The following is a 26,899-nucleotide window of genomic DNA, read 5'->3' as shown; positions in this document are numbered from 1 at the left end:
TATATATTACATAAATATGTCATTTTCTGAGCTTGGATTATTTGGTTAAAACACTGACATACTATTAGAATCATTGTCTGAAGTTCCAAAAGGCAGTGAGTGACCAAAAAAATCCAAGTGTACATAAAGTTAATTCTAACTTGGGTACAATTCTTGACACTTTTAGAGCCTCTGCTCTGAAGGATCTCTTTGAGACTTTTCTGTCTATATATAAGCACCAGAAGGTTTGGGAATTAATAGGTTACCATGAAGTAATAAGCTTTCTGGGTAACCTTGGGCAAATTACTCAAGCTTTCTAAACCTTGTTTTCCTCCATTCAATCAGCTTAGTCTCAATCTTTGGGATTTTATGGTCAAGTCACTTTTCCTTGTTTGCTTTGGTGTTTGGGGGATATTTTTTTTTCCTTTTGGTCAAGGAAGGTAATTAAAAAAACAAACAAAACCCTTGGTATCTACATCAGTAATATTCCATAAAATAAAGGACATGTTAACACCAAAAAAAAAAAAATTAGAAAGGCTATAATTTCAGAATGATGGAAAGTTCTTTCAACTAAATGAATTTTAAATCCTATTTTTTAAAATAGTCACTTCTTTGTTCTTACTGCTCTCATTGTCTTCACACTGGGAAAAGGTTCATCGTGGCGGCCCATGGACACTGTGTTCTAAGCTCCTGTCTAGCTCTAACATCCTGGCATGTTTGCAGTTACATCACATCTCATATGGAGGTTCCCAGCACATGGCCTGACCCTTACGAGATGCCCAGTTAATTTATACTGAGTATGTGAGTCCACACCTCAATCCTCATTTGACCAGTGAGGCCCCCTATCTCCTGATAAAGAAACATTAAAAAAAAAAATCTATCTTGGAGTCTGCATTGTTGGTTTAGTAGAGATTACATCCAGCTTATGCAAGCTCTTTATACTAGGCTACAGTGACGCATTCATTCAACTCACATTGTAGCAGGGATCTGCTCACGATATGTAGCTCCCACTGAAGACTCCATCTAACCTTTTCCTAATTGCGCTGTGATCCCTAGTGTGTTCCCAGACTGTCTAGCAGAGAGCTGCCAGGGAGATCTTAGATAGATCATCGCCTACTGCAGATCCCACCATTTTCTTCATGATTGCAAAGTTCTTCGTTAAATAGGTCCAGCCTGATTCCCACCCCCTCCACAGCCCTCTCCCGTTCACTGCTCTCACTCTTCCTGTGTCCATTTCTGTTCACCTTGTCTCCTCGCCTAGAATATTGTTTGGCAACCAGTGGTGACAGTCGTGATGGTGGTGGTGGTGAGGATGGGTTGCCTTCCTCATAACCACCATGGACTTGATCACCATCATCATCTTCATTATCATGCTTATCCTTTCTACTCTATTCATGTAGATGGGGTGTCGTCTCAGTTGATCTTTATTACAGCCTTATGATGAGCTTTGAAATTTCCAATGAAAGACCAGAGAACCAGTTTAAATACCCAGCTTGAGGCCCATTCACAAGTCTTGGAACCAGATTTCAAATCAAGTCTTCTGAGCCAGTAAAATCTCCAGCCTTCAAGGGGCAGACCCCCGACCCACTCCTCTACCCCTTCCCCTCCACACTGATCTCTCAATTCTTGTGGCGCTAGAGTCAGATAAACAAGTTCTTCTATGTTTTCACCTCCTCTTCCCCAAGGTAGGTCAGAAGCGAGGGTTCTAGGGTATAGACATCTTTGGGCTACACTGTTCTAGGAAAGCCCTTTGTGATGGAGGGTCTGTATCCTCCCCCGGCTCTTTGTTCTCCATTCTGACTTTCCTGCATGTGTCCGACTCACACCCACCTCCCCGTGTGCTTGAGTGCTGATCCCGCTCCTTGAGACTCCTTCCCCACCTTTTGTGTATGGCAAACCCCTGACCTGGTGAGACTTTACTGGAGGACCATTCCTCCAGACAGCCCTACCAGTCTCCTCCAACAAATGGGGAGCCTCTCCTTGTCTGTGTGCCCTGAGTGACTTGTGTGCACCTCTATCACAGAAGTCCCTATCACAGAAGCTGGGGGATTCTGCTGACTCTGGACCAAAAAACTCTGCAGGCCTCTCCATTTTTTCCAAGTTACTGATTCTGAAAAACGAAGCTCACATTGAACAAGCCTCTGATGACCCATGGGCTCTTCTCTTCTCCCCTGTAGCTGGATGAAGGTACTCCTCCAGAACCGAAGGGGACGTTTGTCGACTATCAGACGACGGTGGTTAAATACTCCAAAGCTATCGCGGTAACAGCTCAGGAAATGGTAAGAGGAAAACGGGCTGCTCCGCCACTGCTGGTTGCCCTCTTACCCGCTGCACCACTGGATCTTCGGATCTGGGGTCTGTGGTGGGGACAGATCAGTTCTCTGTATTTCTAGTTCCTCCCAGGCCACAGCTTTGTCCCAGTCTGTGGTCTTTCTGGCTGCCTGTGGTCTAGAAGCCCCAGGCTACTGGACACAGGCCACAGTGGACACTCTTCTCATGAAAAAGCTCCAGATTAAAATGACTGAGAGTTGGGCATGAGGACAGGGGAGCAAAGAAAAGGGAGAAAATGAGGGAATGAGATGGAAGCTGCGAGTTACAGAGAAAGAACAAAATCCTGTTTATCTCACAGAAAACTTGAGATGTTTTTAGCGATTAAAGTTACAGTACAAGAGAAGGCATTTGGAGACAAAACTGAGATTGTCTGGTGGAATCAAATTTAAATGTTTGGACAGTGCTTATAATGAATAGTACAATATTGACAGTCTTTCAGGCAAAATGAAACACTGTGGTTATATGAAAAATTTTTTCTCCTGGCAACAGAAAGGCATGTAACTTTTGGAGGTGGCTTTTTTGTTTTGTTTTTTTCTGAAATGTAATGTATTCAGAATTGTATTACATGGATATTTAGCTGAAAATGGCATTGAGATCCAGTGAATACTATCTTGATAGGTTAAAAAGTTGTACAAGGAAAGAAAAGTATTGTCCTCAAAGCATTAATATGAGGACCTAGTAAGAAAGTTCTTAACTTCTGAAGGCTCAGATGTCACAGGATAAAATTAAGAGATGGCCTCTTAGATGCTGCCACCTAAGCCTGAGTTGCAGGGACCAGACTAGGCCACCGCATGGTCCCTGCCCCACCAAGCCAGGCGCCTCTCTAGATGGTTTTGTCATGTAGTCAAGTGTCCACTAGAGGTTGAGCTTGGACTACAGAGGCTCCCCTGGCGGCAGCTGTTCATTCTTAGAAACTCTGCGGTTGTGCCAGGCTCGATGTTGTTGAAAAGGACTTGGACTGCAGAGGAAGGAACAGTGCCCGTCTCGGCGACGGGGAGAAGGCTGGAGTTGGCCCTGAGCTGGCCATGCTCAGGAGTGCTTAGGGGCACCATGGCTCAAATCCGGCAGCCCAGCAGCGCTGACTCCTCTGAGCAGGGAGCTCAGCGCAGAAGCGGTGAAAATATCTTCAGTGGCCTCAGGAGTTTCTGGAAGAAAGTTTCTCAGCCCACCCGTCTTGACCTTCAGTGTCCACACACCTAAGGAGCCCAGTATTGCTGCTCCTGGGTGGGCTGGCTGGAGCCTTGAGGGGTGAAGAGCCCTGGGGGGTGAGAGCCCCCCAACACTGACAGTCCCCAGGGTCATTGTGCTCCTCATGGCAGGGTCACGTGGAGCAGCTCTGGGCACAGCCTTGTTCTCTGGGCACGCAGTGTGTATTTCTGCAACCCCACACCGCCACCCGAAAGCCTGTGACATTTCCTGGTAAACATGCCTTAGATGGGCCCACGTTCCTGTCCAGCTTGAGTGGTTGTATAGTCATTTAACAGATTTTTTTTTTCAAGTCCTTTAAAATCAAGGACTTCAAATGCCACAAAGAGTGAGGGAGTATTGTCACCCAGAGTGAGAAAACAGGGGGGATGGAGGGAGGAGGCCTTGGATCCCACAGGGACATGGACACCTGTGTCGGTGGCACTTTGCAACTGCCCTTGTGAGACCTCAGAGGCATTTTTGTCAGAGGCGAAAAAAAAAAAACTAGAAGCAAGCACGTTAGCTCGGTAGAGTACACTGAGGTGAGTTTTTCTGTGAAGCGGAAGAAAACTATAGAATATCTTCAGAGTAAAAAAGGCAGACCTTGACCATTTAGGCTACAGTAGTCTCCTCATTGAATTTATGACTGAAACATCATTATTCTTCAGAACAGTGTTATTACAAAGCTGTATTCTGTGAGTTCCTTCCACCAAAACGTTAGACTTACCCATCACCGCAGGCACGATTTCCTGATGATCCTGTCCTCATGCCCTCTCTTGGTGGCATGGCACCTGCTCCTGGGTCCGCAGAGACCAGACCAGCCTGGGAGAGCATACGACCGGGGGTGCGCCCTGCCCAGGGCTGGGCTCCCTTGTGGTTTCTCGGGGGAGCTCCCCTGGCGACCCCACAGGGCAGGGCTGGTGGAGGCTACCGCTCTTGCCTCCCAGAGAGTGGACCCCTTGGCCCGGCCTCCACACTGCACAGCCTGCACCCGAGCATGTCGCCTTGACCCAGCCAGGACCCGCTGGCCTGTCGTGTGGGCTGCAGCATGGGCTTTGCTTGAACTGGGCTCTCCAGCGTCCGGCCCCCACACGCGAGCCACAAGCTTAAAAGTGAATGAGACCCTTTGGCTCCCAGTGGTATTAACACGTGGTTCTCATGCTTCTCTCTGTGTGTCTGTGTGTGTTTGTGTCTTGCTTGTTTTCTTTTTCCAGATGACTAAGTCGGTTACTAACCCGGAGGAGCTGGGAGGACTGGCTTCACAAATGACCAGTGACTATGGGCAACTGGCTCTCCAGGGCCAGCTGGCAGCAGCCACGGCGGAACCAGAGGAGGTCTGCCACCTTAAGTCCCTGTGTTTAGACGCAATCCCACACTAGTGCCCGCTCCCCTGGCCGGGCGATGGTGGGGGTGGGAGGGGCGGGCGGTCTCCATAGCTCAGCTCCACTCCAGAACACTGCACCCCGATAGTTCCCTCTCCTCTGCTGCCAACCCCGCAGGTTCACACCCAGTAGCCCCGCCTGTGTTCCAGGCTCGCTGGGCTTCCTCAGGCTGCTGGGCGTAGAGCTGGAGCCATCTGGGGAGGGGTCTTCCAGACAGAAGGACTCTGTTGACAGTTTTCTGCCACGTCTCCTGTCCCCCAGCCCATCCCAAGAGCAGGGCGCACATGGCCATTCTCCTCATACTTCCTGTGCTTGCTTAGCAACCCACTTGATTATTTGTGTATTTTCCAAAGGCTCACAGAAGTATTAGACAAGCCAAGTATGGGATCTACCTGCCCCTCCCTTGAGAAAAACCTGTGTAGCCAGCCTGCTTTTGTGAAACAAAGTCTTGCCCAAATGTTGGTAACTTTTGAAGAATTGGTCTGGATCCCTGTCCTTGGATCCCTGTGGACTTCTTGTCCTTCCCTCCCTGTCTTCCCCAAGCCACTTTCCTTAATAGCCAACACAGACTCACCTTGGAACACGTACACCTGTAGGAGGCTTAAAGAGGCAAAAGATTGACTCCAGAGGCCACTCTCTGAGAGGTCCCATATCTCATACCTCTGAGAAATCAAATGGTCCATTGACCAGCACACAGGGTGGGTGGAACTCTGGGGCCCCTGATTACACCCGAATCAGTGCTAAACACATGGAAGGGGCCTGACCCAGTGCACGGCCCCCTAGAGAAAGACAGTCCAGCTTGCAGTAAAGAATAGTGGAGTGAATTTCAGGGACCAGGGACAACAAGGTAACGATATCCATGGGATTCTGAGATGTACCAGGCTGTCAAGGCAGAAGGTTGTGGCTGGTCTTCCCTTCTCCTTTCGATGACAGACAGTGTCCCCAAGTTACTGTTTCTCCGGGGAGTCAGGTCTAAGCATGTCTTCACCAAGACTCCCAGTGACACTACCAAAGTGAAGAACCAGAACCAAATCACTTTCTAACGTGTGTTGTAACAATGCATGTAAATGGAAGTATCACATATATATGTACTTGCATACATATATATCCAGCATGGGATGACTTTAGTGTCTAACAGTGCCTGCGTTTTGAGATTTTAGGATGATTGATTGAGTTTTTAGACTGCAGCATGAATAATTCTATTTGCCATGAGTCTGTCAAGTCACTATCAGGAAAGAAAAATGGTCAGAGACCCACATAAGATTCTGTTGATTTCTTTACACAGGCCCATCATTTAAAAAACAAAAAACAGACCCCCCCCCTTTAATAAGAGCAACTGGACTCATAATTCATTTGATTAACATGCAATTTTGAATTTCATAAACAAGCATAAGGGAACTTCTGTTACAGTAAGGGAAAGCTTGGTTGGACAAAACGAAGAAGTGTTTGGCTTTTCGAGAGGATTGAAAACTAAAAGAGACTATGATTGTGGGGGGAGGTTTGGTTTGGATCTCTTGTCTCTAGGAATCTTTACAGATGGAATTTCCATGATTTTTCTTTGGTTAGTTTCAGTTCAGTTCAGTTCAGTCACTCAGTCGTGTCCGACACTTTGCGACCCCATGAATTGCAGCACTCCAGGCCTCCCTGTCCGTCACCAACTCCCGGAGTTTCAGTGCTAGCCTAAACAGCATTGCTGAGTGAAGACCTCGTGATCTATAGAACGTATTCATATCTGAGTTCTTATGAGCTAGCAATCCCACCCTGTGTATGAAGCAAACAGTTTTCTAATTGCAGCCCAGACCACTGAAACAAAATAGGCCAGGAAAAAAATTGCATTGCTAAAAGCAAAGCAGCAAGTTCCTTTACATCCTGGCCCTGCCTTTGCGGCAGCTGACATTTCCATTAAGGTTTCCCCTGTTCACCGTTACATCTTGAGATGTGTTTTACATTCCAGACACACGAGCAGTGTGACCTGGAGCGCAGAGGGGCAGAGAGAATATAAAATTACTGGTGGCTTGCTAAAGGAAAATTCTTTGTGTGCATTTGCCAGACAGATATTTGGGGGAAAACTGAGAAGGCTAGGAGATCCCTGAAGCAATGTAGTTTTTTTCCCCAAGACTGTGGAATTATGTGTATACCCAAGAGAGCCCCACATCACAGCATGTGAAAATATTTATATCCAGGGCAAGTAAGAAGCTGGCCCCTTCACTGCGGGCCTGCAGTCTGCTCTGCCGAGTCAGCATTTCGGGCTTTTCCAGAATGTGACAATGACAGGAAAAGTCCTGGCTCTGCCCTCTGAACATCAAGCCGGAGCTTTGTATCTGCTAGTTTTTCCATGGGAAATTCAAAACTTTTGCTAACATCACTGCAATAACTTCTCCAGAAAAGTTAAAACCCTCTGGCAGCTTGGCATTTTATGATGTACTTCCTCTTTTTAAAGGGACTTCCCTTTAAAAAGCTCAGATGTTAAAGAATCTGCTGCAATGCAGGAGACCCAGGGGAAGATTCTCTGGAGAAGGGAATGGCAATCCAGTATTCTTGCCTGGAGAATCCCATGGACAGAGGAGCCTGGCGGGCTGCAGTCCATGAGGTTGCAAAGAGGCACAACTGAGCAACTAACACTACACTGCTACTACACTTCCTCATTTTAAAAAAGAAGGAAAAAGATATATCCCATGAGCCACTGGCTTCTAAATGTAAATACTGGGGGAAAGGTTTTGTGATGATGGTGCCGTGTCTGAGAGCACGTTGCTGTAACCACTCATAACACTGGGTGTCTTAAAAGCTGGCAGGAACATTTGTCAAGAGCCCGTGGTGAGAACCACAGCCCTCTCCCCCAGATGGGATGGGCATCCACTCTAGACGTCCCTAAAACTTTCCACTCCGAGGCACACTTTTTGTAGGTGGGAAAGCAGTGCCCTGCACACGCTGGTTTTCCCTGCCATGTTTTCTGTCTCAGGAGAAACTGTAGTTTGTCAGATAACATCCATTACTGCCTTTCCAACTTCCACAAGCTCTCCCAGGCAAATTATACTTGACCTGGTTTCCGATGTAATTGATCTTGAAGCCTGAGAAAAATCTGTACGTTCTGTTTAGTTTGAGGCAGTAAAAGATGATGGATCAGTGTTTCTTAGGCTCCCTCCAATTGAAATGAGAGCCAGAACTTCATGAAAGCCAGGCTTCTAATTTCCCGCAAGGCACAAAACCAGGAGACAATCTTCTCCATTTTACTTTTATTTGGGCAGGATGGGGAATTGAGGGTTTTTCTTGAGGTTTAAGTATTGCTTGACTCAAGTTGCCAATTTCAAACTCCAAGTTTTATGTCTTAGAGCAACATTCCTTTATAATAAACACTGGCGGTGAGTTGGATCACTGTGGGGGTGGAAGGTGGAAGGGGTTAGTGCTGTTTGCTGAGAAGTTTAGTGTTGCTTTGAGAAGCTTAGCATTTGTAAAGCCCTTATCTGCAACAGCCTTTCAAAATGTGTTCCCTTCTAGGATGTTCCTCCAGTAGTACAAAACATCCCATGAAATTGCAGTACCATTGAGTGTGTTGATTCTGGTGTCCTTCACTAACCCATGCGCCCATGGAGACAGATAGGAATATGCAAACCATTTATCCAATCCATAAGGCACAGATCCTGTGATGGGCTCTGGCCCATCTTCCCTGAACTGCAGTGTGTAAGGCGAGAATCATTTGCCCTTCCCATTTCATAGATAAGCAAACCAAGGAGACTCAAGGAACACTGAGAAATGCCCAGGACCACACAGCTGCAACAGTTCGTGTTAAAGCCACCCTCCTTTTAAAATTTGACTTACTTATGACTGCACTGGGTCTTCATTGCTACACTCGGGCTTTCTCTAATTGCAGTGAGAGGCCGCTCTGTAGGTGCAATGAGCAGCCTTCTCATTTCTCTGCCTTCTCTTGTTGAAAATAAGGGCTCCAGGTGCACGGGCTTAGTTGCCCAGCAACATGTGAAATCTTCCCGGAGCAGGGATCGAACCCGTGTCCTCGACATTGGCAGGGGGATTCTTAACCACTGAACCACCAGGGAAGTCCGAAGCCCCGTTTTTAAATAACTTTTTGGACTAAGTGAATGTTTCAAGTATAATAAGAAGGTAACAAGTTACTGTGTAGATAGAAAAGTCAGGATTCGAACCCAGGTTTATTGGGAATCACAGTTTGTGCTCTTTGCCCTGCACCAGGCTATAGAAGATAGTCATGTGATCTAGCACAGACCCAAACTCCAGGACCAAGCCCAGGGTTGACTAAGGACTCCAAAGCTTTTCTGTTGTTGAATTCATTTGGTCTCATCCCTTTGCTTTCTGGTGCTGGACTTCCTTGGGCTTCCTAACTGAAATTTCCCACTGGTGACCACTGCCAGCTCCATAGATGTATTTAGAGGATTGCTTGCTACAAACATGATGTCATCTCCAGGAAGCAGGCTGAACACCAGGACTTTGGGGGTGTTTTTATAGCACCGCCTTCCGAGGGGGCTAAGAGAACATGAGTGGGTCGTGGTGGCGGAGGTTGAGGGGGTGTCTTTCCACCATTTATCATGTCGGCCCATAGATTTCAGGTTTGGAATGGCTCAGGAGTGGGTGCCGCCTCCTTCCCACCCCTACGTGACTGGGGAGTGATTTCAGTGGCCTGTGGTTGTCCCAGGGCCCTGTCATTCTGCAAACAGAAAGCCCAGGCTTGGCTCTGTGCAGGGAGCAGGAGGGGTGCCTGGAGAAGGCTCTTCTGGAAACCAGGTCTTTTCTGGCACGGTAGCCTCATACCACATTCTCTAGAAACCCCACGCAGCTGGTGCTCTGGAATTCTGCACATGTTTGACTTGAGTTTCCCTTTTTAAACATAACACTGCCCCCCCTACCCCGCGCCCCGCCCTCCCACCGCCCCGGGCCTTGCCCTGGGGCATGGGTGGTTTTGTGCTGGCTTCTGACCGGCATGGCGTCTGCTCTGTCTGGGGTGGTCAGGTATCTGTAAGAAAATGCTCCCCTTTTGCTTTATGCACAGGCCAGTATCCTCCACACCATGCAACCAGGGCAAAATATAAAAAAGTCGGTGGCCAAGGCCTTTATAATCCCACCTTTGGATCACTTAGCCTCAACTGTTGACTATTTAGGCCAAGAATATAAATTTTAACTCCAAAGAAAGAGTATAGTAATAACAAGTTCTTTAAGTTTTAGATGTTGAGTTTCCATGAAAGATTTTGTTGGGGAGTGGGAAAGAGTTCTGCTAAGTGGAAAAAAAAAATCAAATTAGAAAAACAGTGATCTAATGAACAGTGCACCATGCTTGGGATGAAAGACTTAGATTGTCATTTGGCTTTGTGAGGGATTGGCTGTGTGATCTTGGGCTAATCACAGCACTTCTCTGGGCCTCAGTCTCCTCATTTGTAAAATGGGAAGACTGAACTCATAAGGTCTTTTTTTATTGTGAAAGTCTGTGATTGTTTCTTTCTCCATCCCCCTACTTGACTTCCCTGTTAGTATCTTGCCCTTGAAGACCTGTGCTCATCCTTGACAGCAGAGCTCTTACCTTTGGGTTCACTCTCTTCTCTTTTTAATTGTAAACTGTATTTATTCATTTATTTTTGGCTGTGCTGGGTCTTCTTTGCTACACACAGGCTTTCTCTTGTTGCAGAGCATGGGCTGTAGGGCTCAGCAGTTGTGGCGCACAGGTTTAGTTGCTCCTTGGCGTGTGGAATCTTCCTGGACCAAGGATTGAATCTGTGTCTCCTGCATTGGCAGGCAGATTTTTAGCCACTGGGCCACCAGGGAAGTCCCTTGCTCTGACTCTTGGGAACTTAGGGTTACACCATATGGGTCTGAAAAGCCTCTAGAGCCAGCCTGAGAATAGTCTTTACTGGGGCATCCCCCTGCTTCAGCTTGATCTTATGTTTAAACCAGCAGACGTGCCCAGCAAACAGATGCACTTCAATGGCATTGCCACTGTGTGGGCTGAATTCAAGCCTCTCGTTCTCAGTGGTGACCCTGATGCTGCTCTAGTCCAGATGTGTTTTCAGAGCTGTCTGATTGCACGATCCTGGCCTGATGCTCGTGTCTCATTCCATGTAGACACGGTCAGCAAGAAGCCCTGCCTAATTACAGAGCTTTTGTAGCACCTGCTCATGTGTGATTAGAAGACACCCCAAAGAGCAGAAGCTCACTTCCTAGGCAGGAGAATGCATTACAAATGGATTTAAACATCCTTTGGGCCTCCGAGGGTTAAGGGAATAACATTTTCCCCTGAAAGCATTATGTCTCTCTATAACAGAGTGAGCAGTTGCAGCCTCCTCACTGCCCAGAATCGCCCTTTCTTAAACTCTGACACATGGGATGATGTTGGAAGACTGCATCCAGGTAGCTCAAATTCCCAGGTGTGTGAGTTCCCAGGTTTTACTCATAAAACCTGGACTCTCTGAGTAACTCTTCTTGAGAGATGCTGGAAGGATAAGCACCCAGCTTCTAATTATTGTGGATTTTTTTAAAATAACTCATAGCTTAGAGGTATTTTGTTCTGTGTTCCTTTGCTTACCTGGGCTGTATTGATCAGACCGAAGTGGGAATTGTTGTGAAACGAAGCCAGAAGAATGCGAGCTTTGGGAGACTGTTTGCTGTTGTTCAGTCGCTAAGTTTTGTGCAACTCTTGGATCCCATGGACTGTAGCACACCAGGCTCCTCTGTCCTCCTCTATCTCCCAAAGTTTGTTCAGATTCATGTCCACTGAGTCAGTGATGCTATCTAACCATCTCATCCTCTGTCACTCCCTTCTCCTTTGCCTTCAATCTTTCCCAGTATCAGGGTCTTGTCCAGTGAGTTGGCTCTTTGCATCAGGTGGCCAAAGTATTGGAGGTTCAGTTTCAGCATCAGTCCTTCCAGTGAATATTCAGGGTTGATTTTTAAGATTGACTGGTTTGATCTCCCTGCTGTCCAAGGGAGTCTCAAGAGTCTTCTCCAGCCCTGCATTTCAAAAGCATCAATCCTTTGGCACTAAGCCTTCTTTAGGGCCCAGCTCTCCCATCCGTACATGACTACTAGAAAAACCATAGTTGGGAAATGGAGGTGGAATTTATTACACCACAAAGAGACAGCTGGCACCTTATCCATAGTGGAGCTTATTTGGCTTTTTTTAAGCAAATTACCATTTCTGATCACACAACGTAGGGGTCATAAAAAGCATGCATGCCTGCTGGGCCAGCAGCTCTAAAAGTGTGACTTTTTACGGAAACCTCAACCTGGCTTGCTGGAAAGGAAGCCTGGGCCCAGCACGGCTGCTCTCGCTCCGTGGTACAGCTGAGGAAAAAAGGCGTTCTGGTTGGTAAACACAGCAATTTTGTAAGAATCTGAACCCTTTAAAATATGCTTTATACTAAAGCTGTATATTCTGAACTTCTAATTACCCTCTCCAGGCTTTTGTGAGGAATCAATGAAATTAAATGCCTTGCCTACTTCAAAGAGGCCCTGACACACAGGAAGGGCTCAATAAACACGGGTTGAATGAATAATCCCACAGAGTTCATCTAATTAACATTCTTACCTAGTGGCTCAGGATACAGATAAGCAATGCAGCAGAAAAGGTAACAAATATTACCAAGCTTGCTTACTGGGGACTGTGGGCATTTTACAGTCTCTAAAAAGGGAAGCAAACCCAACCAAATTCCATAGTTCACCAAACACAGCCTCCTAACAGCAGTGGAATTTTCCTAGCCAGGCTCCCCTAGGACATAGGAGAAATTTTCCACGGAGGGAAGACCTCGACGGCAGGGCCATCATACTTTGCCTCCCCACCCCGGACTTGCCTCCACAGATCGGCTTCCAGATTCGCACTCGGGTACAGGACCTGGGCCACGGCTGCATCTTCCTGGTGCAGAAGGCGGGGGCCCTCCAGGTGTGCCCCACGGACAGCTACACCAAGAGGGAGCTGATCGAGTGTGCCCGCGCTGTCACAGAGAAGGTAAGGAGCAGCCCTCAGGCCAGGCAGGCACAATGACACCCAGCTGTGCCCAGGCACAGACCAGGCAACCAAGCCCAAAACCAGCCGGCCCGGTCAGGTCCAGATGTCTTCCCTCCCACCCAGGGTCTCCCCAGGGCAGCTGGGGGTGATCCGTCGTCCTGAGAAGCTGAGGGACTGTCCCACCGAGGTCAGGGCCCTGGTGGTCACCTTGATGGGCTCACCTGTGGACAGACTGGTCAGACGACGTCCAAGTCACAGCCAGCGCCAGGACCTCTCCTGAAGCCCCTGGGGACATTGTTGCCCCCACCCTCCCTTTTCAAGGAGGCTCCCAAGTGCTGAGACTAGGTAAGAAGGATCCACATCTCCTCTTGTGTAACCTGTTTATTTCCAGAGGAGACAGTGCAGTGAGGAGGGTTAAGCCCCCCAAGGTCACATGGTGGGGAAGGGGGACAGGAGCCACAGGACATTTCCTGACTCTGGGCAGCTGTTTGTAGAGACAGACTCTCATAGCAGAGAGCATAGGGCTCAGCTAAGCTCCTTGCCCCTGCCACACCTCAATTTCCTTGTCAGTCAAGGGAGGATGAAGAAGTAGACTATCTGGCCCAGGGGTTGTGCAGGTTATATACAGAGATCAGTGTCAAAGAGCTTGGCACCATGCCAGGCACACCGTTCAAGGTTTGATTGATTTCAACCACTGTTCCTCAACTCTGTTCTCCAACACCCCTTCTTCTAGAAGGTTTTCCCTGGTTCACAGCACCCCGTTCTGAATGCCCCTCCCTCCTGGACCCTCCTGCAGTTTGCTGATGGTTTTGCTTGGCTAGTTTCTTGGAGTTATTTTTCAGGGCCGCTGCTGTACAGGCTGCGTGGGGTGCCAGCAGCATCACCCGTGCTTAGCGGGTGTTGCCCTCTCCTTCGCTTGGGTTGCAGGACAGAGAGCTCCGCATTGTTGAGACGCTTGGCAGCAGGACTTGAGGGGTGCACAGGGGACCCTCCCCTGGAAGCTGCCGGGACAGAGGCTCCTCTGTCCGTGGTCTCTCACCATGGTCAGGCATCGGTCTCCCGCAGCCCACAGGACTATCCAGGCTTCCCCAGGACAAGGAAATAAATCTCTCAGCTCGAGGAAGGCATTTTCCCTCCTTTGAAAGCCCTTCCTGTTGTTGAAGTTACTCCTGCCAAGTTCCCCTGTAGGAGACTTTGGAATAGGAGCATGAAGGAGGGAAGGAGGGGGTCCAAGTTGCGAGGTGCCAGTGAGCATGGCCTTGCAGCCTGATCTTCCTGAGCTGGCCTCCCTCCATCTTTCTGCTTCTCCAAGCAGAGTACCCCTGACTCAGGATGCCAGGAGAGGAATGAGAGGCAGGGAGTTGGCTTGTTCAGAGTATCTAGACTTACGGGTAGATTCCTGCTGCATCTCCCTGCCCTCCCATCTCCACCTAGCATCATCCTTACCTGCCTAGGTATGTCTGTGATCATCCCCAGCCAGGAGGACAGACCCATAAGAGGAAGACAGCAGGTGGGTGGAGAAGGAAGAAGGGGGCTGGTGTGGCAGGAACATGGGGGGAGGCCTGGGAGATAGGAGGTGGTTGTGAAGGGAGCTCAGCTCCTCTACCGTGGCAGAGGAGCCATCCCCAGGGCTGGGGCAGACACAGCTTGCCTTGTGGGGGAGATGTCTCTAGAAGCATAAGGGTGTGCTGGTGGTAGGTGGTGGCGCAGGGCGGTGGTGGAGTGGAGAGGTTAAAGGAAGGCATCCTCTTTGGGCTCCAGCCCCTCTGGGGTCCACTCGAGAATTTCTAGTCAAGAGGCAGCCAAGGGAAGGAGTGACAAGTGTCAGCCGAGAGCTTGTTGTGTTGTTCAGTTGCCCAGTTGTGTCTGACCCTTTGTGACCCCATGGACTACAGCACACCAGGCCTCTCTGTCCCTCACCATCTCCCGAAGTTTGCCCAAGTTCATGTCCATTGCATCAGTGATGCCATCCAGCCATCTTATCCTCTGACGCCCCCTTCTCCTTCTGCCCACAATCTTTCCCATTCCAATGAGTCGGCTGTTCGCATCAAATGACCAAAATACTGGAGCTTCAGCATCAGTCCCTCCAATAAGTATTCAGGGTTGATTTCCCTTAAGATTGACTGGTTTGATCTCCTTACAGTCCAGTGGACTGTCAGGAGTCTTCTCCAGCACCATCTAGTAAACCCTTATTACATGCCAAGTACTTTATATGCATCTTCCCCCACTTATTCCTCCCATTGGCCTTGACTGGTAAGAAGTAATAGCCCCCTTTTCCAGATGAGGAAACTGAGACTTAGAGAGGTGAAACCCTGCCCAAGGTGGTGCCACCAGCAATGGCAGTGCTGAGTCAGGCAGGCTGCTGGATCCAAACTGCTGGCAACCCCAAGCCATACTGACTCCCAGAGAGAAAATTCACTGTTCTGTTTGGTTTTGTTTTTTACTTTCCCCCTAGATTTATTGAGATTTATATAGTTGACAAATAACACTGTATGTTACTCATACTTCATTATAAATGCAAAAAGTGCCTGTGCCTGTGTATTTTTTCCTTGTGATGAGAACTCTTGGGACTTCAGCATCTTTTATAAAGATCGCAGAGCAGTGTCAGCTATAGCCATCATTAGTGCATTGCAGCCCTAGGATTTACCTTAGAACTGGAAGTTTGTGCCTTTGACCAATTTCCTTCAGTCTCACCATCACCAAACTCTACCCCACCCCCTTACCATAACTACAAATCCGATCTCTCTTTCTGTACATTTGATTGAATTTTTTTGTTTTGTCTTCATTTTTATTCAGTGTATTTAAACTGAAAACGAAAAGTTTCTTCTCTTTTTCCCATTTCTCCTCCTCCTCACCCCCCGCCACTGGCAATCACCGATCTGTACCTTTGGGCTCGGTGTTTGTCTTTGTCTTTGTTTTCAGAGTCCGCATAAAAGGGAGGATATGTGGCATTTGTCCTTCTTTGATTTATTTCTCTTAGTATAATGTCTTTGATGTCCATTCATGTTGTTGAAAATGGCAAGATTTCATTCTTATGGCTGAATAATTTTCCATTGCATGTATGTACCACATTTCCTTTATCTAATTTCCTTTGATGGGTGCTTAGATTTTTTCTATGTCTTGACTATGACAAATAGTTTTCCAATGAACATGAAGGTGCATATGTCTTTTTGAGTTAGTGTTTTCATTTTCTTCAAATACATAGCCAGAAGTGAAATTGCTGGGTCATATGATAGTTCTATGCTTATATTTTGAAAATCTCCTTAAAATTTTTCATATAGGGCTGTACCAATTTTTATTTCCAGCAAAAGTTGTATAAGGATTCCGTTTCTTCTACATCTTCGCCTATGCTTGTTGCTTCATTTTGATAATAAACTTTCTGACAGAGGTGAGGTGATAGATATTTCATTGTGGTTTGGATTTGCATTTCCCTGATAATTATGTGGAGCATCTTTGCATGTGCCTGTTGGCCATCTGTGTATCTTTTTCAGAAAAAATGTCCATTTAGATAGTCTGCCCATTTTTAAAATGATGACTTTTTGGCTATTGGGTTGTATAAGTTTGAGTTCTATTTATGTTTATCAAATATATGAATTGAAAATATTTTCTCCATTTCAGTAGACTGCCTTTTTATTTTGTTGGTGTTTTTCTTTACTGTGCAGAAGCTTTTTGGTTTTATATATACGTATATATTCATATATATGTATATCAGTATGTAAACAAGTTCCGCTTGTTTATTTTTGCTTTGTTGCTTGTGCTTTTAATGTCAGATCCATTGCCAAGACCTCTGTCAAGGAAGTGACCAGCTATATTTTCATTAGGAGCTTTATGGTTTCAGGTCTTATATTCAAGTCTTGCATTTAACCCAGTTTGAGTCAATTTTTGTGTATGGTGAATCATAGTGATCCAGTTTAATTTTTTTGCATTTGGCTGTTCAGTTTTTTCAGCACCATTCAATGAATACACTGTTCTTCCCCCATTGTATAGTCTTGGCTCCGTTTTCATAAATTAATTGATCAGATATGAATGGGTTCATTTCTGAGCTCTCTAATTCCATCTACACATCTGTTTTTATGCCTTTACCGTACTGTTTTGATTACTGTTGCTTTGTGATTTAGTTTGAAATCAAAAAGCACAATGCTCCCAGTGTTGTTCTTTCTCAAGATTGCTTTAGCTATTTGGATCTTTTATGGTTCCATACAAATTTTAGGACTGTTCATTTTCTCTGAAAAATGCCATTTTAATTTTGGCAAGAATTGTGTTGAATTGTATATTGGTTTTGATAGTATGCATATTTTAATAATATTCTTCTAATCCATGAGCACAAAATGTCTTTTCATTTATTTGTACTTTTTTCAATTTCTTTGACTTCTTATAGTTTTCAGTATACGAGTCTTTCTCCTCGTTGGTTAAATTTATTCCTAAGTATTCTTTTCTTTTTGATGCAGTTATAAATGGGATTGATTTCCTAATTTCTCTTTCTGATAGTTCATTATTAGTATATAGACACACAATAGGTTTTTGTTTATTGATTTTGTATCCTGCAAGTTTGCTGAATTAATTTATTAGTTCTAAAAGTTTGGTGTTTTTTTTATGGAATCATCAGGGTTTTTTATATAGAATATCATGTCATCTGCAAATAGGGACAGTTTTACTCTTGCTTTCCAATTTGAATGCCTTTTTTTTTTTTTTTCTTGTCTTACTGCTCTGGCTAGGACTTCTACTATTGTATCGAATTAACCTGGTGAGGGTGGCCATCCTTGTCTTGTTCCTGATCTTAGAAGAAAAGCATTTAGCTTTTCACCTTTGAATAGAATGTTAACTATCAGCTTGTTGTATGTGGTCTTTATTACATTGAGATGTGTTCTCTCTATATGCACTTTGTTGAGAGTTTTTATCATAAATGGCTGTTGAATTTTGTCAGATGCTTTATCTGCATTTATTGAGGTGACTTATTTAATTTTTTACTCTTTGTTTTGTAAATGTGGTATATCACATTGATATCTGGATGTTGAACCAGTCTTGCAACCCTGGAATAATTCCCACTTGATCATGGTGTCTGATACTTTTATTGTTTCATTGAATTTGGTTTCTTAATATTTTGTGGAGGATTTTTGCTCTGTGTTCATCAAGGATGTTAGCCCGTAATTGTCTTTTTTTGTGGCATCTTTGCCTGGTTTTGGTGTCAGAGTGATGCTGGCCTCGTAAAGTGAGTTTGGAAGAGTTTCCTCCTCTTCTATTTTTTTTGTTCTTTGTGTTCTTTTTTGTTTTTTAGTTTGAAAACTTTGGGGTAATATTTTCTCCATCTTCCACGCCCGCTGACGTGCCCTCTCTGCCCTCAGGTATCCTTGGTGCTGTCAGCTCTCCAGGCTGGGAACAAGGGAACCCAGGCATGTATCACAGCTGCCACTGCCGTATCCGGGATCATCGCCGACCTGGACACCACCATCATGTTTGCGACTGCAGGGACCCTGAATGCAGAGAACAACGAGACATTCGCAGACCACAGGTATGGGAGTGACAGCCATCCTGGGGGCTCCTGGACAGGGAGAAGTTCAGTGTGGCCTGATGGACTTTGGAGATGCTGCCCAACATCCAGAAATACGGTTATGCATTTTTATTTTGAAAGGATGTTCAAAATGGACATGGGGGAAATGGACCACGTAATCCAAATAAGTGCCTTTTCTCAACTACAAACAGAATTGTGTTCCAGTTTCGCCTTTCACAGGCTACATCCAGTCTGTTCCAACTTTTTCATCTTTTTTTTTTTTTATTTCTAAGCTAAAAAGCTATGCCCTTGATTTTTTCACTAACCCTAGTGGGACTGGGAGTGGCCCAGCCAGGTGTTTAGCTCCTACCTAAATGGAGAGTGAAGCTCCAAGCCTGCTGTCTCTCCCAAGCTGGCTCTTCAGACTCTGCTTCGGAGGCTGGGGCTAGTGTCTCCGTTTGCTGCTGGATACATCCCCCCATGTCCTTGCCACACGTCCAGCACCTTTCTTCCTCTCTCCGTAGCCCCAGGACTGGGCAGGGGAGGTGATTCCCAGTGCCCTGTCACTCCTTCCAAAACTCAGCCCCCTGGGCTCTGACGTCCAGGTCCCCTTGCCCATGTGTCCTCATAGCCCCCTGTCACTATGAAGTATTTTCAGGGATACTGGGAACCACAGGGAGGAAGCTACAGGGCTGGGAAAGGGGACCAAACTGATAGCCCTGAATCTGTAATTGAAGTTTTATGATTAATTGACTGGGAATTCTGAGTTGACTTTCCTCTCCTCTATCCTAATTCTCTTACATGGGAGATGAGAGCCTCCTATTACAAGAGGAGAACTGGATCACCTCTCTTCTTTAATAAAAGCCCTTAGGAGGGTTTCTTTTCTTCCTAACTGGGCTTCCTGGGTGGTGCTAGTTATAAAGAATCCACCTGCCAATGCAGGAGACATAAGAGATGGGGGTTCAATCCCTGGATCGGGAAGATCCCCTGGAGTAGGAAATGACAACCCACTCCAGTATTCTTGCCTGAAAAATCCCATGGACAGACGTACCTGGCGGGCTACAGTCCATGGGGTTGCAGAGTCAGACATGACTGAGCACACACACAGGATTTCTTTTCTTCCTGACTACCAGTGACCAAGGTCTACCCTTTGTCTGCCCCCTTCCCCTACCCTCCCCCCCCCCCTTCTCAGGGAGAACATTCTGAAGACAGCCAAGGCCTTGGTGGAAGACACAAAGTTGCTGGTGTCGGGGGCTGCGTCCACTCCAGACAAGCTGGCCCAGGCAGCTCAGTCCTCTGCAGCCACCATCACCCAGCTCGCTGAGGTGGTCAAGCTGGGGGCCGCCAGCCTGGGCTCTGATGACCCTGAGACCCAGGTACGCATGTCATCAGGCCTCATGTTCCCACAGACTCGATGCACAGGTCTTAGAAGAAACTGAAGGTAAAATAGGAACTTGGGGAATAGACAGTGTGTGTGTGGGCGTGTCTGTGGTTTAGGGACTGCTAGGAAGCAGTGATCCAGGCAGGAGAGTGGCATGGACTGTAGCACAGCCGTGGCGATAGATACAAGCGCACAGATTTGAGAGGCGGTCTCTGCCAGGCTTGGTAAATGATTGGTCACACTAAGTGTTTGGAGATAACAGCAAGGGAGCTGGCCAGGACAATCGTGTGTTTCAGGCTACGTCAGTGAATGGACAGTGGCTCCCGGCACCTAGCCGAGGCTCCCTGAAGGGAGGACTGGCCTGGGTGGAGATGCAGATGAATTCAGATTGCAGTGTGTTGAATTAGAAGTTCCAGAGAGACACTCAGGTGGAACAAGTGAGTAGGCTTGAGCTGGCTCCGGTGTGGATACAGGGATTGTTCGCCAATAAACAGTGACCACAGCCACAGAGGAGAATGAGGAGACGGGGTCAGGGCAAAGCTGAGGGATCCATCATCTGGACCATCTTCAGGAAAAACAACATGCGCAAGGAGACTGAGAAGTGGCAGCAGCGGATGGGAAGAAAGCCGGGGGCCTGATGTTAAGAGCAAGCAGTGCTTCAGCCCTCCAGAGACGCTGCCGAGGAGGCAAGAAAGGAGACGACGTGAGAGCCAGCTCCAGGGCCATGGATGGCAGTGCTCACCCCATCAGGGCTGTTAGTGAGGAGTGGCCAGATGACGGTGAAGGTAGGAGGCAGGATATATAGATGTCCCGTTTGAGAAGTCTAACTCTGAAGGGGAAGAGAGAGAGGAACTGGGGGCAGAGATGGTCTCCAGGCTCTGTGACTCTCTGTTTTGGATTCAGCCCCTTCACTGATGTTACCTGCTGGGTCTCCAGCCCCCAGCCAAGACCATCAACTCCTCAAGGACAGGAACCATGGTTTATTGATCTTTGAAACAAACGCATGGCTTCCACACATTGTGGATGCCCAACAGAGTAGCTGAGCTCTTGCTGAACTAACAGCCAACCATGGCCATCATTGATGGATTCTTCCCATTCCTGAGTGCCAGATTTAAACATCTCTCTGCTGTTTCACCCCCCAGCACCATCAAATGGTAAACACTTCAGTTTCCACTGCTTAAACTCAGTTAACAAGCCTGTCAGGCCCATTTGGACATCACTGGAGACAAAGCATCCCTCTGTCCTGTGCCAGAGTTGGTGACAGCTACTGTGCTGATGAATACAAGGCCACCAGCTCTGTTCCCCCACGGCTGTGAGCCCTCCCTTCCTGACGTCTTCCAGTGGAGCGGAGCCCCTTGAAGGGAACATTCCGTGTGTTGGCTTTTTACTCCTTGTGCTGGCTTTCTCTTTGATAATATCAGGGCCCAGATTGACTGCCCTGTGGAATTCAAAGCATTCACAGAAGTCTCTGCCTGGGCATTGTTCTTACCCACATGGAGGAAAGAAAAGCTAGAAAATGCATCAGTACAGTTGGAACCCGAGCCTGGCTCGACCTAGAATGAATCAGCTGGGAGGATTTAGATCTTTGGATTTAAATCCAAAATGTATCACATTGCTTAGTCTTTAACTCCCAAATGATCCAGATGTCCCAGAACCTATCTTCTTTTGAGACCACCAGTGCAAAATGCCTCGTCTGAAAGGTACACCCACTTCTTCCTGGTCACTGTCCGGTGACTGGGAGGGGACAGCCTGTGCCAGGTGTCAGCAGCACGCCTGCCTGCTCCGCCTCTCCCTGTGGTCCCCACCGCAGCCCCTCCTCAGGAGCCCCGTCACAACCCAGCCTGCCCTGTGGTTTTCGAGGCGGGCAGAGGTCCATGCACTTTGTGGGTGAGAAGCCACAAGCTAAAGAGGGTGGGAGGCTGGGAGTCACAGCATGGCTGTGCTTGCAGTGTCTGGGACGCTAGTGTTTCTAAGATGTTTTCACATTTGTTATCTGGTTCATCCTGCTGGCAGTGTGGTAGGGGGTGGGGGGCCGGCTAGCACTACTCACCCCATTTGCAGATACAGGAGTCGGGGCCACAGGAGCCCAATACAGTGTGGAAGTGAAGACCGTGTCCTTGGCATCACGCTGATCAGAGTCTGAATCCCAACCCAGCTGATCCCAGGCTCTTCAAGTATGGACACAATTATTGTAGTTCCCACTCGAAAAGGTAGTGATGAGGGTTAAATAAGATCGTGTGCCTTGTACTTGGCACCTGGAACACTGCCCTCTGTGCAGGGAAGCTGTTGTTGTAAGAATTAGGAGTTTTTATTGTAGCTATTGGACCCAGAAGACTTAAATGCAATACCCAGCATCATGGAATTCCTAAGGATGCCTGGTACTTGAGATTCCAAGTCTAACACCCAGAAGTGATCTGTTGTCTGTTCAGTTAGAAGAGTTAAGGCGCTGAGTTCCATCTAGCGTTACGTGGGTTCACACTTGTATATCCACTCATTCCCTGAGGATTTGCTGAGTGCCCACCACACGCCAGGCCTTGTTCTGAGTGCAAAGCACAACAGAAGTCCAGGCCGGCCCTCCTGGAGCTTCCATCCCAGTCGAGGAAGGCAGATGGTATATAATGAAGTAATTCCACATTACTTTATCATTATTATACTACAGCTAAGTGCATTAAATAAAGCAGGGCAAGCTGAGGGCATTCCGGTGGAGATGGGCTTGTGGCGCAAGTAGTCAGGTAGGGTTTCTGAGGACATGACATTTGCTTTGAGACCTGAAGGATGAAAAAAGCTGGGGTCCAGACAGAGAAGGGGACAGAGCAGAGGCCCTGAGGTCAGTGGGGGAGGATTTGCAGTGGGGAAAGAGATAGACCTGCATTCCCGTAGCATGGCAAGTGGGTCAGGATCCTACCTGGGGATGCAGGTGGGCTGCTATAGGAGCTGCAGGCCAGGCCCGGGGGGCATGCGTTTTGTTCTCAGTGGTTCTGGTGACCAGTTCTGGGTACAGATGAGTGGTGTTGTCTCTTGGGGTGTCTGCCGAGCTGCCTTCATCCTTTCACAGGCAGCTTTTCAGCAGAGCTGTCGGCCAGGACGTGTTTCTGAACTTGCCAAATAGACTGTACCTGGGTTCTGCATGCTGGCTCAGCATCTGCCTCCCTCAGGGAGCCTCTTCAAGCATGGATTCTGGATCTCCACCCAGACTCCTACACCGGAGTCTCCAAGGGCAGGCCCTGGGGACCCTCCTGTGCTGCGGGCAGGGGAGCTGTGGATGCTGAGCCCTGCCTCCCAGGTGCCCCCCTGCCCTGCTCTTGTGCTGTGTGATCTTGGCATGGCTGCTCACCCAGGGTGCATGCTCTCTTTCAGGTAGTATTGATCAATGCCATCAAAGACGTGGCCAAGGCCCTCTCAGATCTCATTGGTGCTACCAAGGGAGCTGCCAGCAAGCCTGCCGATGACCCCTCCATGTACCAGCTCAAGGGGGCTGCCAAGGTAGAGTGGAGCCCCAGCCAGGGGCACGTGTGCCAGGGGTGCCCCAGTGAGAGACTGAGATGACACTGCAGGGTTTTGGAGGGGGCAGTGTGCATCTGAGTTCCTTCCTCACGTAGAGATGTGGGCACTCATGCCACCAGACCTGCACTAAGAGGGATGGGACCTCAGCACACTTTGTTTTCTCTTGGCCTGTCTTCCCATGCAGGTGATGGTGACCAATGTCACCTCCCTCCTCAAGACCGTGAAGGCAGTGGAGGACGAGGCCACTCGGGGCACACGGGCACTAGAGGCCACCATTGAGTACATGAAGCAGGAGCTCACGGTAAGGAGCCACCAGTCACCTCCCTAGGGCCCTATGTCCAACAGCCGACCCCAGTGCAACTTATCTGAGATTTTGCTTGGAGTGCCTGAGCTAAAGAGGCCCACTCACCTGCCTGTTGGCAGCCTTGTGCCATGGAGAACCTATCTGATACTGACCTCAGAGTTGGGCTAGGATCAGTTTGCATTTGTAATTAAATGAATTAATGTATGACTTGGGACCATTCAGGTTTAATTCCACTAAAATTGCAGCATAAAATGAAAGCACTGCAGAAGAGCCTTGGCAAAGGGAAAACTCACCGTGGCCCTTTGCACTTGCCTTGAGTTTATGCTTTTTTTTAAATTTTACTTATTTTATTATTCATTTTTGGTTGCACTAGGTCTTCATGGATGCATGCAGGCTTTCTCTAGTTGCAGGAAACAGGCTGTTTCTTTGTTGCGGTGCACAGGCTTCTCACTGAGGTGGTTTCTCTTGTTGTAAGGCGTGGGCTCTAGAGCACACAGGCTTCAGTAGTTGTGGCACATGGGCTTACTTGCTCCGCAGCATCTGGAATCTTCCTGGACCAGGGATCAAACCTGTGTCCCTTCCATTGGCAGGCAGATTCTTATTCACTGAGACACCAGGGAAGTCCTCGCCTTGAGGGGCCACACATGGCCCCTCCTGATTCCCATGGCCATCAACAACAGCTCATCCTGCTGCACACAGATAGATGTGGGAGTCTGAGATCACTGTTAGGAAAACCCAGACGCTTTTACCGGGGACACCTTCCTTTAACTTCAGGCTGCCTTCCACGTGAGGTGTCTGGTCTCAGAGACTCGACCCTGTGTTCACTCTTGCCCAGTTCCACTGTCTTGGAACGAGGGTATCCTGGGGTTACTGTGATTGTCTCCTGTTCTTTTGACTCCATGGTGGCTGTGGATTGCCTCATCCTAATCCCTCGAAACAAATATGCTGAAAATTAGTAGCTTCAAACTGAGATTCTTCTTTTTTTAATTTATTATTACAAATGCTATTTATTTTCATTATTTTATATGTACCTTTATTCTTAGTAGGCCAAATGACTATACACAGACAGCTTTAAGACATTTTTCAAAGAATCGCAGATAAATAAAATTTAAATGTAGAGGCAACATGGGCCATCATGTGAGGTTCCTTTTTAATAGCAGATCTGCTCACAGATTCAGCTTCTCTTTCGGAAGGAGGAGTCTTCAGAGAGTCACCTGCAAAGGCCACAAGCTCCTGAGGGTCAGCAGTGTGTGCATGCTAAGTTGCTTCAGTCATGTCAGCTCTTGCAACCCTACAGACTATAGCCCTCAAGGCTCCTCTGTCCATGGGATTCTTCAGGCAAGAATACTGAAGTGGGTTGCCATTTCCTTCTCCAGGGGATCTTCATGACGCTGGGATCGAACCCACATCTCTTGTCTCCTGCACTGGCAGGCGAGTTCTTTAACACTGGTGCCATCTGGGAAGCAGTAGAGATGAGCAGTTCTGTTGGGTTTTAGTGGCGAAGACTTGGGTTCTTGTGTCCTGTTTTTAATGACTCCAACCTTGGTTGCCATTGTGCTTGGTTCTCACACAAAGAAGAAATGAAAACCTACAGGCAGTATCCTTAAGACCGCTGCCTGGCTCTTGCCTGCCTACATGGTCTGGGAGTTTCTTTTCTTTTCTTTTTTTTAATTTTATTTTTGGCCATCCCATACCACATGGCATGTGGAATCTTAGTTCCCTGACTAGGCATGGAACCCTCACCCCCTGCATTGGAAGCTCAGTTTGTTAACCACTGGATCACCAGTGAAGTCCCTGGGCTGGGGTTTCTTGTCAGAAGTCTAGAGACACATTCTGACAGCTGTGGGTGGGCCAAACAGTGGCAATGGAAGAGATTTGTAATTTCTGGGATATTACACATGGTCAGACTAGAACTGATCTAGATCCGAAAAAAAAGAAAAGAATTGACCCAGACGATGCATGTCCATGAACATAGGAGGTTCCCAAAGGAGCCTGAGGCCCCAAGGCCCATGTTAGCATGGAGGGCTCTGTCCATGCTCATCACACTGAAGCATTAAGGGCTGGTCCCGGGCAGTCAGATTGCTGCTGTTCATTTTTAGGGAGTTAGTGATGTTCGACCCTGATTGGCACATGACAGGGATGTCAGCTGGGTCCTCCCTTCTGAATCGTGGCTCAAACATGGCTGCCTAGGGCTGAAGACTCTGGGAGATAGAGAAGGACAGGGAAGGCTGGTGTGCTACAGCCCATGGGGCTGCAGAGACACAACTTAGCGACTGAACAATAACAAGGACTGAAGACGGGGCGGCCCCGCCTGGTTCAGGAGTCCTTGTATGCAGGGACCCGTCTCTCACGGTAGAACCATGGCAGATGGGCTGGAAGCAGAAATGGTTGGCTTGACTGGCAGGTGGAATTTTAAAGTGAGATACTCAACTTACCATGGCTAATGTATTTCAGCTTCTCTAAAGGTGTATGAGTATTGTTAAATAATTCCCAATGTCACGGTGGCAGGCTCGACACGAACACCTCCACACAATTAGGCAGTTATATTTGTAAGACAGGCTGAGAATAGAAGAAATGGAATGCTTCATTTTTCCCCCCAGCCTCACACTGTCTTTAAGAGAGAGAGCTGAGTCCAGAGTGATTCATCCAGGTCAGTCTTGCTCTGGAACCAGCATCAGGGCTGCGGAGCTTCTGGGAACCACTGAGGTATCAACAGGAATGGGCCAGAAGATCTGGGAAGCTGCACAGTCCACCCCACCCACCACCCCAGGGGCGGAGTTAATGCACATGGAGTGTCAGTTTCCGCAGGCAAGCGTGTTAACGGTGTAGATCATTCTCCGCCCCACGTTCTCCCCCCAGGAATGCTGCAGACAGGTGTGTGGGGCTTATCCACGCTGGAATTTTGAAAGCAAGACTGATATTACTGTACTCCAGTTACATTTTTCATTTCCTGCCATTTGACCAGTTTCCTCCCATAGCTGGCTCAGTTTCAGACACTGCACTGCAGCCAGTAGGGGAAGCATATGTTATTTCCGTCCTTCCCTTTTTGACTTTTTTCAGCTCTTCCACTTCTAACTTCCAGGTATTCCAGTCAAAAGAGGTACCTGAAAAGACATCATCACCTGAAGAATCCATCAGGATGACCAAAGGCATCACCATGGCAACGGCCAAAGCTGTGGCCGCTGGGAACTCTTGTCGACAGGAGGACGTGATAGCCACTGCCAATCTGAGCCGGAAGGCTGTGTCGGACATGTTGACGGCCTGCAAGGTAAAGGCCTTGGCGTTGATTGGGGTGGGTAGGGTGGTGCTCTGTCAGACATGTTGATGGCCTGCAAGGTAAAGGCCTTGGCGTTGATTGGGGTGGGTAGGGTGGTGCTCTGTCGTG

At 47.7% G+C, this 26,899-nt stretch overlaps 1 protein-coding gene across 13 annotated transcripts in view; it reads left to right on the top strand.

Annotated features, from left to right (window-relative positions):
- TLN2 (talin 2) overlaps nt 1-26,899 on the top strand; it is a 494,903-nt gene that overhangs the window by 430,180 nt on the left and 37,824 nt on the right. For 11 of the 13 annotated variants that reach the window (XM_069596307.1, XM_069596310.1, XM_069596313.1 and 8 more), the window contains 8 exons: nt 2,157-2,258; nt 4,710-4,829; nt 12,691-12,837; nt 18,180-18,346; nt 19,518-19,701; nt 23,064-23,189; nt 23,395-23,511; nt 26,597-26,782. In XM_069596307.1, coding sequence (XP_069452408.1) covers nt 2,157-2,258; nt 4,710-4,829; nt 12,691-12,837; nt 18,180-18,346; nt 19,518-19,701; nt 23,064-23,189; nt 23,395-23,511; nt 26,597-26,782 — 1,149 coding nt within the window. The remainder of the gene's footprint in view (nt 1-2,156; nt 2,259-4,709; nt 4,830-12,690; nt 12,838-18,179; nt 18,347-19,517; nt 19,702-23,063; nt 23,190-23,394; nt 23,512-26,596; nt 26,783-26,899) is intronic. The other 2 variants (XM_069596312.1, XM_069596311.1) reach the window with 1 other exon arrangement.

The sequence above is a fragment of the Ovis canadensis genome, chromosome 7 (genome assembly GCF_042477335.2).
Source record: "Ovis canadensis isolate MfBH-ARS-UI-01 breed Bighorn chromosome 7, ARS-UI_OviCan_v2, whole genome shotgun sequence".
Taxonomy (NCBI): Eukaryota; Metazoa; Chordata; class Mammalia; order Artiodactyla; family Bovidae; genus Ovis; species Ovis canadensis.
This window is presented reverse-complemented; position numbering and strand designations above follow the sequence as displayed.